The sequence below is a fragment of the Rhizophagus irregularis genome, chromosome 3 (genome assembly GCF_026210795.1).
Source record: "Rhizophagus irregularis chromosome 3, complete sequence".
Taxonomy (NCBI): Eukaryota; Fungi; Glomeromycota; class Glomeromycetes; order Glomerales; family Glomeraceae; genus Rhizophagus; species Rhizophagus irregularis.
Genome location: NC_089431.1, coordinates 1,405,314 through 1,417,815, shown reverse-complemented (window position 1 = coordinate 1,417,815; position 12,502 = coordinate 1,405,314). Strand labels below are relative to the sequence as shown.

The window sequence follows — 12,502 nt, the reverse complement described above, 5'->3', positions numbered from 1 at the left end:
ACGATCAATTTAATTACTGTACAATGTATATAACTGGTCAAAATTTCCGAAATCAACATTATAAACTCTAGGATGATTTTGACCAGTCACTTTTGATTCTTTCTGATAATAATATTATTTTGTTTATTTGTTGGAGATCTATTATTAAAATTGGTTTCGTTTATCATTATATCCAGAAGGTGATCAATATTTACTATGCGAATAAATTTAATAGTAAATTGCCATCTGCTCATGTAGTTCTCAAAGAGAGATAGGTGATTATAGAACTTGTCATATATAGCCCAAATCCTGTCATGACGAATTAAATGGCAGTAATTTTCAAATCTCTAGGTAAAATTATGACTTTTTATGCATAAATTAAATAATTGAAAATTTTTCTTTCAAATAGGGTGGGACGAGACAGTTGGCGGATAATGTCTAGGGCATTATAAAATTCTCTGGACGACTCCTCAAAGTATGCGATTCCATGTAAATTACCCGACTTGCCGAAAATTTATTAACTGCGCCTCACTCCTTTACTGCGCCTTAATTTTCAAGTAAAAGAACTGATTACAAAATGCATTCAAGATTATATAGCACCAATTTGTAATCCTTTCTCTATTTTTTTTTCAGATAGAACAGTTAGAATTTAGAAACAAAAAAATTTATATCATTGAAAATATTCCTTGGCTTGTCGGCAAAATAGGGATTCGTTAAAATGGTTTCGGAAAATGTGATGTCGGTGAAATACGCTTTTAATCGGCAATGACGGATTTACTACGAAATCCTGACGATAAGAATCCCGTTAACACAACCCAACACTCATGATCCTGACATATATATATATGTTGTGCCTCAGATTGATTCTTGCCTCAGATTAAAACTCACGCTGCGTGAGATCAACACCAGATCACGTGCATTACATATATGGTAATTTTACTATGTAGATCATCACGTGTATATACATAATTCGTCACATCCATTTGGTAGTTTTAATTTGAGGCAAGAATCAATCTGAGGCACAACATATATAACAAATCATAATCCTAAAAGTCCAAAATCCTGATACTCATTATCCTGATAATTAACTATATTTATGAAGTTTATTATATTAAAATTTTATAATCACAAATTTTCATGCATTTTTATAGTACTGTCAATTTACCCGGTTTAAAACGTTGATTAGTACCCGGGTATATACTTCCATCCTGTCAGTACTAGAAGGATTTAGTATATGAAAAATTTAAATTATGATGATTTTGAGGAAATAGATCCACATATTTGGACGGGTATTTATATAGTAGGGGGTACGCCGAGAGGGGGAGTCTTTTAGTCAATATTATACGATAATTTAATTGGTTTGAAATTTTTATTATGGATTTATGAGTTTATTAATTACATAAGAATTGTTTTTTTAATATACTGTAATAAGCGTCATTATGTGTTGGGAATAAAGGAGGTTCAGGATTTTGAACTTTCTGGGGTTTGATTTGTCCGGATCATGAGTGTTATCTTATTATCAGATCTTATTATCAGTATTTTGAATATCAAAATGTATAATCGCATAGCTGCCTAATTTTTTAACCCGTGGTTTGAACGGTCCTTCAACTGAACTGTTGAATTGCAGTTCAAACAGAATCATTTTCAGCAGTTTAAACGAAACGAATTATATATAGTTCATCAATTTAAACTGAACTGGTGGTTATTACAAGTTATTGATGCATAATTACATACAGCTGATACAGCTGATATAAGTAAGATCGACATACGAATTCATTAGCAGTAATAGGCGGTGGATGAAGTTCATCGCTTAAAAAATAGTGAAACTTCAGATCGTTACTGCAAATCGCAATAGTATACAATATGTAGTATGGACATAGTCTTTTATTCAATGATGGATAAACATATAGAAATCACTACATAATCATCGATTTGAACATCGCTTAGAATGGATGTTTCAATTTGTTTTGAAGATCAAAATTAATCCGTAATTCATAAAGTCTTTACCAGGGACAAGAAGGGGATCAGTTTATTTTACTGACAATTATTTCACTGAGACACTGACAACCAACTTTGAGTTCACCGAAAATCATTTCACCGTCTTAATATCATGTCAAGATTTTTTAATATTTAAGATTCTTTATAACTAATTTTAATAATTACCCATATTATAATTATGTTACATACATCAAGTATTTGTTATAAAATATATTTTAAAGCATTTGCTAGTATTTATAAACAGTATTATTAAATATTTGTACAAGTGATTAATTATATTATGAAACATCATAATATTGAGTAATAAAAAATACAAATAAATCTTTTTATAACTTAAAACTTGTCGTAAGTTGATTTTTCGATGAGACGAATTTTCGGTGATCCCACAAGAAGAATTTTATATTAATTAATTAATTTCTTATTATTTATTAAAAATTAATCTTATAAAATTATTATAACGTATTTCTTAATACATAATGTTATTTTAAAAACTTAATGTAAAAATTTATAATTAACATAAAATAACTAACTTAAATTTAGTTTATTTAATTTTCTGGAATAAACTTTTTTCCAATAAACTTGTAAACTTCATAAAAAGTATCATTAGTATCAACTTCTTCTTGAAGTTTATCCAATAAATTTTGATATTCTTCATTATTAATTTCAAGAATTGAAGAGATTGGAGTTTTTAATGCATCAAAAACCAAAATAAAATCTTCAAGAGCCTGTAATTAAAAATTATTTCATTTAAAAAATTATTTAGAAAAAAAAAAAGAATTCTTTGAAAATTTTTTGAAAATTATAATTAAATTGACTTACTAATTTTCCAAATCTACCAGCTGAAGAACCATAATGACCGGAATTTTTCAAAGTATCGATATCAACAAAACCATTTTCTTGTAAATATCCTGGAATAAGTGGGCATACAATAGGATTCATGTTTTTTGTTTTACAGAATTGAATAACTAAGAAAATATTTTTTTTAAAAAAAATAATTAATATTTTTTTTCATTGATTTTGATTGAAATAAAATCCAAACCTTACATCCTTCCACCAATATCTTCATACAAGGACCTTGATTAACAATACGAAAATCGAATTCATGTGATTCAATGTAACCACCAGGTTTTAATATTCTAAATAATTCAGGTAATACGACACTTTTCCATTCCTCTTCTTTTAAGACTGCCAACATTAATCTCATATGTATATAATCAAATGAATTATCATCAAAAGGTAAACGATGAGTAACATTTTGTATTTGAAATTCCGTATTGATAGGTTTTATTTCCGAAGGGAAAATTGGAGCAATATCAATTCCTATGAAATGGGAACGAGGGTAATCTGAAGCCATTTCAAGAGTCCATGTTGCTGGACCACAACTGAAATTGTAAAAAAAAATAAAAAAAAAATTAGTTTGTTAAAATAAATCGTGGTACAACTCGATCGAGATCAACATACCCTACGTCTAAAACTTTTGCGCCACATCTAAGAATTTCCTTAACAGGAGCGGAAAAATTACTTTGCCATATATATCGAAGCAGATAATGTTGCATCTGTAATCGATCAACTAGTAAAGCAATTCATAATTAATTTCATATTTTAAAGAAATTGATTAATTTCTTTTTTTTTTGTTCACATACTTTCATCATCATCATTTGGTAAAAGATATTGAATCGAATCGTTATTAATATATCTTCTTCCATTTTCAAATTTAAATATAGGTTCATTAAAATTCTCAAATCCTGATAAAGAATTAGAAGTATTATTATCTCTTGAAGAAGAATTATTCATACTTGGTTTTTTTTTTAATTTTGATGATAATTTAGATAATTTAGATATTTTAGAGGGTCTATGTCCCATCGAATTTTTTTTTATAATAATTAAATTATCGAATTTATTAACATAGATTTTATTTCGAATTATTATTATTAATCGATACTCTTGGAATATTAAACTACGGGGTGATGATAAAAGTCAATTTATCTTTTCTTGCTTTTTTTTTCTTTTTTTTTTTCTTCTAGAAAAAAAAAAAAAGAATAATAACAAAGAAAAAGATAGGGAAAGATTTTTGGGAGGGAATAAATTATTTATAACAAAAAAAGATCGACTTCAATAGTCAGTTGAAAGGGGGTATGTCGTTGAGAGATGACAAAAAGATATGTCAAAATTAATTAAAATTAAAAACATAAAAAAAAAATAACCATAATGATATTCGTTTTCGAGTTTTTTTATATTTAAAAAAATTTTTTTTTTTATCCGTCTCTTTGTGTTAATATTTACCTATTTTACCTCATGTACGGTAAAATTCTCAGTTAAATGTTTCATAATATAATAACGTGCTACAAAATGCTTTTTCCATTACATTAGTTAATATTTGTTTATTTTATATCTAAACGTTAAAAGACGAAGGTTTAGATGGGACAGATAGAATATAGAACAAATATTCCGAATCAAATCTGTTATTGCACAATTTACTATTGACAGTTAGAAAGGTTTTCACAAATCATTTCTTAATTGGTGAGTGTGATGAAATTTTAATATCAACCTAATAAGCTATTATTATGTAATTACATAAATTATAAAAAATAATACATTATTTATTACTATTATTGATGATCATCAATGAAAATAATACAAATATTACAAATACAAATGGAAACGGAGAGAAACAGATTTGTTTTTTTTCTTAAAAAAATCAAAAAAAAGTCCTACCATTCCTCATTATTCTTTTCTTGACAATTTTAAATAACATTTTTATTAACTTTTTTGCATCCAAAGATTTTCCTTAATCAAAAATTCGTAATTTGCTCTTTCGATATATGTGTATGTATTCGGTCGATTAATTTGACGCCAAGAAAATACAACCACAATTACTTTTATGGTAAATAGGCTTATTTATTAAAATCGGGTAAACCGAATAATAAATAAATTATTATAATGCACGTGAAATTTGTCCAATAATAAAACTAAAACATTAGAATTCATAAAAAAATGTGTATAACATTGCATTTTTATTTATTATTTCTCACTAAAAAAATTCCCACTATCTTCACATCAGATCAATTTATCTTATTATCTATTGTTTGACCAATTACCAAATATTTATATCCGTCATAATTCCAAATTCTTCATTCGAATGAAAATAATTATATGAACCAATTAAAGCATATTCCGAATCAATTGGTCAAATTAATAATTTGTGAAACAAACCATAAAATTGACAAGTTAATATTCCGAAATTTTTTTCATTTATTTTCGCGTCTTATATTTTTATTTAAAGAAAGTGTAAGATATCATATTATCCTCGTTATTCTTATTCGAATTCCTAACCTCTTAGTGCTTAAAAGTTCGAACACAAAAAATCCAGTTCTATGTTTGTAACATTTCTAGGATATATTTGAAAGGTATCCTGTCTGCTTCCAAAGGAAATTTGTTTATTTATTTATTATTGTTTGTCACAGAAATTTTCCGTTAAATATGAATCAAAAAGACAGTGTAAAAGGGTGTGAGAATTTTATATTTTATTTTATTGTACAAATTATCAACAAATAAGTATAAAAAAATTTTTATAATGAACTTTAAATAACATTTATCCGAAGGGTTTATTATATTCAAATAATTATAAACTTTAAAATGTTGATCTGTCACCAATTTTTTTTCTATCGTGCCGATCCAATTCACATTATTTTTTTTCTAAACTTTTCTAAACATAAAAAATTTATAAAATTAATACTAATATCAAAACAAATCATTTGATTATGTGACGCCAGATTGACGGTTATTACCAAAAAATATAAAAAGTTTTTTAAATTTTAATAAATTTAATATATTTTTAATATATTACAATTAACCTAAATATCTTTTTTTTTTTCACACAAAATTAAATTATTTAATACATAATTAATAATATAATATCTGATATTACATTCATCAAAATTATAAAATGGGACATTAATATTCGGCATTTTTTTTTTTTTTTTAAAAAAAAATAATAATTTATTATTATTATTATTATTATTATTATTATTCATGTTTATTCTTTTTTTTAAAAATTTTCGTTTCAGAAAATTTTTCCTTTCGGTTTATTATAATCCTGTGAATTAAAATTATTATTAATTTTATTATTATTATAATCTTGGGAATTAAAAATTTATTAAAAATTAAAAAAAAAAAATTTATTGGAATAATTAATAATTTGGGCACATTTTGCACATTTTCGAAATCTCGTTATAATATTTAATAGGTTAACATGATGAAAAGCCACCATCTAACTCCTTTTTGAATCTAAAATTTTGATTATCTTAATCTTTTTATTCGACACTTTATTAAAGAAAGATTAGGAAGCTTAGAAGAATTTCGTCCCACTCATTAATATGTGGTCTCTGAATTGTTTGATTGTTGTGTGCTCTTGTAACTATTTTTAATTATTGGAACTTTTATATATCGGAATATCCGGTATCTTGAACTTTAAAAGGACACTAGCTTGATCCAAACTATATTTATTTCGGGTATTGTTATTATTATTTCACGTGATTTTTTTACGCTTTGCATCTTTATTTTTTCAATTAGTCCGAAATAATTTGCTGAGTAATATCAAATGTATGAATAGCAAGTCCGATAGGTTGCTGAAGGATCAAAAGGATCAGAGATAAGGTCTGTACGATCGTACGATCAGTGCCGATCTCATTATTACGCCTGGTTTCCTTCGGTGATTAATGTTACCTAATTTTACATGATACCAACCAAATTACTGGAGCACAATCTTGGATTTTATGTTAATACTGGTAGCATGTTAGATGACCCGAAATTGCTTTTTTTGATTATTACCGAAAAATTGAATTATAGTTTTAAATTTGAAATATTCTGACCTAGTATGCTTATTTAACTATATGATGGTTGTCACCTATAAATCACAAAATTCGAAATTTTTGAAAAACTTATTAATTTATATTGTGTAACTTGTTTTTATAATACTTTATTCTTCATCGTATATTTTTTTGTCGAATTCCATGGAATTTTTATGGATTCCATGAAAATTCCATGTCTGAAAATTTTTTGTCACTTATCTATTTTTTCAAAATATCACTTTAAAATAAGCCGATAATTCATGTCCCTAATTCTTCTTCATGTCACTTATTTCACTTATCTCAATAAAAGTTTGAAATTGCGTAATATCTGATGTCATAATACTGTCATGATCGTGAAGTGGCAATCATGATGATCGTGAGTTGCAAAATAAATGAGTGCAAAATAAATAATGATTATAAATAGGAAATTATAAATAAGAACGATTATGGTAAAATCAACATTAGATTTTGATTATACAATTTGAGAAAAATAAATAATAATATTGAATCAGTGATCATTAAAATCGTCATAAAATTAAAATGATCTACATATAGCATGTAATAATTTCATTAATTAAAATTTAAAGATATTCCAGATATACCAGCAATTTTATATCTTTTATCAGTTATATAGACAAAATTTTAAGAACTCATAAATTATTATACATATTTATCATAAAATGCATGTTTATTATTACAAATTCTCCCAATTTATAAGCATTTGTGTAGAGGGTATAGTAAGAATTTTTCTATACCATTTACCTAATTTACCTAAGCCATCTATATATTAATGTAGATAGTATTATCTTTAAGGTAATTTTATTAGTCTTTATACTGTAATTTGTAATTTCAACGCGTGTGCTACTTTTACTTATTCTTTGAGCGCAGTGACGAGAAATTTTTGATTTTTATACCCGTCTTGATTTGATTTGATTTGATTTGTTTATTGTGGATATAAAACTGGCGATTTCATATTAAAATGACAATGTTGAAGTTGACCATCAAGTTTTAACAAGTGTTTATTACTTCAAATTCTTCGAGAGCTAGGCACAGTTGTGTCGTTGGTGTCCTTGATGCCGATCATGTATCGATCAATTTTTTTATCTAAGCCACATCAAGTTCGTTCCTTACAATAAAAATTTTAGTTTTTAATATTTTTGTCAATTACTTTTTGATATTTACGCTTTATTGAACATATTTTATAAGTATATAAAGTTTTTATAACGAAAAACCTGGTATTATATCCTTTAAAAGTTTAAATCACATTGAGATTCACAGTAAATCAGTAAATCACGATAAAATCATACTGGGAAAAAAAAATAGGAATCACAGTAAAGTTTTTATAATGAAAGTTGTCCTATAAGTGATATAATGAATATTTAGAAATGTTTATTGCATATTTCTCTAAAAAAATTGATGGTTAAAGGCAAGTTCTTAATAATAATAATTTTTTGTGATTTCTAATATTAGAAACAAAAAAATAATTTTATGAGATCAAATAGTTTGGTGATAGGAGGTGCTATTGTATGAGTATTGTATGTATAATTATGAGTCCTATTTATGAGTTTTATTTATTTTGTTAGTTGTGCTCTTTTTTTTAAAAAAAATTGTTTAATAATTAATAATTACATTTTCTATTAGCGTTAGAGATACTGTAAACTGTATGACAATAAATTAATTATTAGATCAAACAAAACTTATGAAAAATTATGTTTTAACTTTTAAATAATTTAGATGATTTAAAAAATTTTTTTTTTTTATAGATTTTATTTACTTTATTCATATACCTTCAATAATATAATTTTATTTTAACATTTTAAACATCATATTTTTATATAGAAATTTACATATATATATATCATATTTTACAATTATTTATTTATTATGAAAATAATTATAATATTCAAATTAATATTTTTTCCTATTATTTTTAGATTTTATTTATACGGATTATTATTATGTTTAATTTTTCAGTTTTTAAATTTTTTATTATATATTTTTCCAAAAATTCTTAATAATAAAATTCAAACGCGTTTTTTCGATTTTTCGATTATGCATTTTTATGCACTTTGGTTGGTTATATATCACATGATTGCCAATCATTTGCGGTTTGTGTTTTGTCGTGTTTTCTGTTTTGATGATCGTCATGCATTACCGCAATTTTTGAAATCTATTAAACATTATATATATTTTTATGAATAGAAAAAATCAATTAATTTTAATTCAACAAGAATTCAGGCAAGTTCAACGAAATGATCAGGTTAGTGATCGAATAGACTTAAATCTTACCTTGTCAGTTATGTTTTGAATGTTAAGCTTTTTCTGGATTTTTTTATGAATCATTGCAAGAAATAAAAGAAATAACAAAATTGTTGAATTTACGAACTTTTTAATATTATTATTATCATAGCATGCTAATAAATTGTTTAGTCAAATACGGCACGTCAAATACGGCACTAAAAAACACATTCTCTTAGAAAATAACAAATAATAGAACGATCTTTTGCTAATAATTACTAGTATTTCATATACTTGATATACTTGTCGTTTGATGGGCGTATATTCTATAAGGAATTTTTTATATACAAGTATAACAAAAAATTCTTGATATTAATATTCTTTATTTATTAGACACACCAGAATTACTTGCAGACTTGATAATTAAATGTTGGGATGATAAAACAGAAAATAGACCAACTGCTAAAGAATTATATCAAATCTTAAATACTATAATACTATAATATTAAAATTATAAAATTATAAAATGTCGTGAAAATCAAATAATAAATCTCATGATAATAAATAAATTTTATTACTTTTTTAGTATTTGCATCCTTTTTCTTTGTTACAAAATAAATCTTTTCAAAAAAAAAAAATTCATTAAATCATAAAAATTAATTATCGAAAATAATTCGTAAAATACAAATACCAGTAGTAAATAATGCATATTTCCGTCATAGCCAAAAATAATTCAGTCCAACTACTTGTTGATGCAGGTAAATTGTTCATCTAAAATGTCGTACCCGAATTCTTATCAATAAATTATAAGCAATATTTTGAATTAATTCACTTACAGCTTTGGTAAAGGCTAATATTTTATATGAAATTGGACCAATAAAGCATATAGTATGTGTTTAGACGAAATTATCAACTCTACAGTAATATACACTGTTGTTTGTCTTTTTTAGAACGATACTTCACTTCATTGAAGGTCTTTTCTACAAAACTGGTAAACCGGTAAAGTATATGGACCAATAAAGTAAGTAAGTACATGGGTAAATAATATCAAAAGCATTTTCAATAAAAGGTAGTTAAAGATCGTACTTGCAATAATATCTGTGTGTAATGCAAAAGTATATTTTCTTGGAAAGATTGTCCAGTAATATTCTACCACCCATATTCCACCAACCTACTGTATATCTAACAGTTGATTCAAGCGTGATGATAGAATTCGTACATAATCATGTCGATAAACTGTTTTCCTGCGTATACCGCATATTCTCGTCGTTCAGCAAATTCTCAAGTTCTGAAAATGATTTCCCCAATATCAATATAGAAATGTTCTTACCTACATTCTGTGCGTAATATACAGTACATTATTTCTCTTTTGGAAGACAATTTTTATAAAAGTCGAATTGTTGCCTTACAGATTATTGACAACTACGAAAGTATGACAAAGTTGCAAGTGGTTAAAGAATTCTGAAAATTTCTTAGACCTAAGTACTATCCAATTATACCCATATACCAGGATCAAACTTTAAAGAAAATATCTCACGTAATATTGTTAATGAAACCAGTCAATACCTACCTCAATTGTTACTTCCAAAACTGAAGATTAAAAATAACTCCTCAACATAAATAATTAATACGTTCCTAAGTAGTTGACTTTGAAGAAAAAAACTAAAATTATATTATTAGATTTGCATGTAATCATGTAATCCAATATGGCAATACACATTAGTGATCGACAATGATCTGCAAATCTAACAACAATGAAGTGATCAACAAGGATCGGCGAACGTGAAAATAAAGGTTTTCGATAAAGTACTGTATATAATGTTTTGTCACTATAGTTACTAATATTAAATAAACATCTATAAAATAATTTTGGGAAATATAATATTTGAAGATATGATCAAACTCTTCCTAAAGGAAAAATTAGAAAATTATCAATAATTATAATAATTATGTTAAATTTCTAATGAATTTTAATGCTTCATCTTGAAAAACTTTCTAAAAGGAAATAAGATAATTTATAAATAAGTAGAAAATCTCATAGATTTACTTATTATAACATTAGATCTCTTACCATATAACTCATGATATCCTATACCATCTTGTTTAATGACAAGATGATGATAATATGTTATTCTTGGCGATGTTATTCTTGACGATGAAATATAATCAATATAATCAAATACATACGTATTTTTTTTTAAATAAACTAGTACTTTCTATGTAATCTATGTAATCTATGTAATCCTTTTCAAATTAGCTAAATCAGAATTAAGATATAAGCTAAGTAAGTAAGGTTATTATCGTAAAATTTTAAAAAGCGTGTTGATAAAGAAAAATCGACAAGATATTATTTGAACAGAGTAAATTGACTCATTTTTAATATATTTTATTACCTTTTATGATGTTAATCCGATATATAGGATATATTCTATCAATGAATTCCAAGCATTTCACCGTTTTAAACACGAATATATTACTTTAACATTATTAATTATTATATTTACGAATTAATTTTTCTTTACAATAACGTAATAAATAAAAAAGTAGTATCATAAAAATTTTTGAAAAAAATGTAAAAAATGAACTATTTAATGAACTATATAACCATATTAACTATTTACCCATTTTAATCCATTTTAACCCGTAAATTATTTTCTTTGTGTAATTGATTTCTGGCTTAGGGGTATATTACCATATTTGTTTATTATGAATTTAATCAATTTAGAAAGAATATTTGAGGGGTTTGAATTAAACGGGTTAAATGAAACTTAGTAAATTGTTCGGAAAAATACGGAAAATCGGAATGTTTATGTTGTACTTGCATAGAAACCATAAAGGGGCATTTAAACATATGCTATATGAGATAGATAGAGATAGAGGAAATAGAGGATGTTTAATATGTTTAATACTTGAAAAAGATGAGCGAAATCGGAATTTTTCGGTATTGTGTTAACAGTATACAAGGGATATTTATTATCTACGTTTTATCTCCGTATTTTTCAAAAAAAAAAAGAAAATTATTTAATTAAAGAGAATATTCTAATTAACTATTAAAAATAGTTTCTATTAAACATATGCAATACAAACATCATGACGGCTGTCCAACCCACCAGCCTCATTCTCGTGTTACTATCCTTGACGACTTGACCAGCATATATTGTAACAATACATACATATTAATGAGGACACAGGTCATTTTTAGGTACTGTGATATCTTTTGTAACCCTGTTTAAAACTTTACTACATCTTTATTCGCGTAACATCTAATTATTTAACTAACAGATATTTACTAAAAGATTTTTATTTGAATAAAAAAAATATTTTTACGTGAAAGAACTGTGAGAACTGGGAAAGACTATTCGGACGGACGGATGCAACTTGTATGAATCAGTTGAATCACGTCATAGTACATTATTTGTAACAAAAATTTATTTCAT

The 12,502-nt window shown here is 25.3% G+C and overlaps 1 protein-coding gene across 1 annotated transcript; it reads right to left on the bottom strand.

The window, feature by feature from the left end:
* Positions 1-2,374: 2,374 nt before the first annotated feature.
* On the bottom strand, positions 2,375-4,370 carry OCT59_020360 (uncharacterized protein). Its single transcript, XM_025310024.2, has 5 exons — positions 3,621-4,370; positions 3,439-3,547; positions 3,022-3,359; positions 2,797-2,942; positions 2,375-2,702 (listed from the first exon to the last, which is right to left on the bottom strand). The coding sequence occupies exons 1-5, from the start codon at positions 3,838-3,840 to the stop codon at positions 2,523-2,525; spliced, it is 993 nt and encodes a 330-aa protein (XP_025187135.2). The 5' UTR covers positions 3,841-4,370; the 3' UTR covers positions 2,375-2,522.
* Positions 4,371-12,502: the final 8,132 nt, after the last annotated feature.

What these genes read in the sequence shown, in the direction of transcription:
- OCT59_020360 (XM_025310024.2), bottom strand. Translation starts at nt 3,840, where the DNA reads ATGGGACATAGACCCTCTAAAATATCTAAATTATCTAAATTATCATCA. An exon ending in ACCAAATGATGATGATGAAA is followed by an intron (nt 3,548 to 3,620) that starts GTATGTGAACAA and finishes TTGCTTTACTAG; the next exon opens with TTGATCGATTACAGATGCAA. An exon ending in CTGGTAGATTTGGAAAATTA is followed by an intron (nt 2,703 to 2,796) that starts GTAAGTCAATTT and finishes TTTTAATTACAG; the next exon opens with GCTCTTGAAGATTTTATTTT.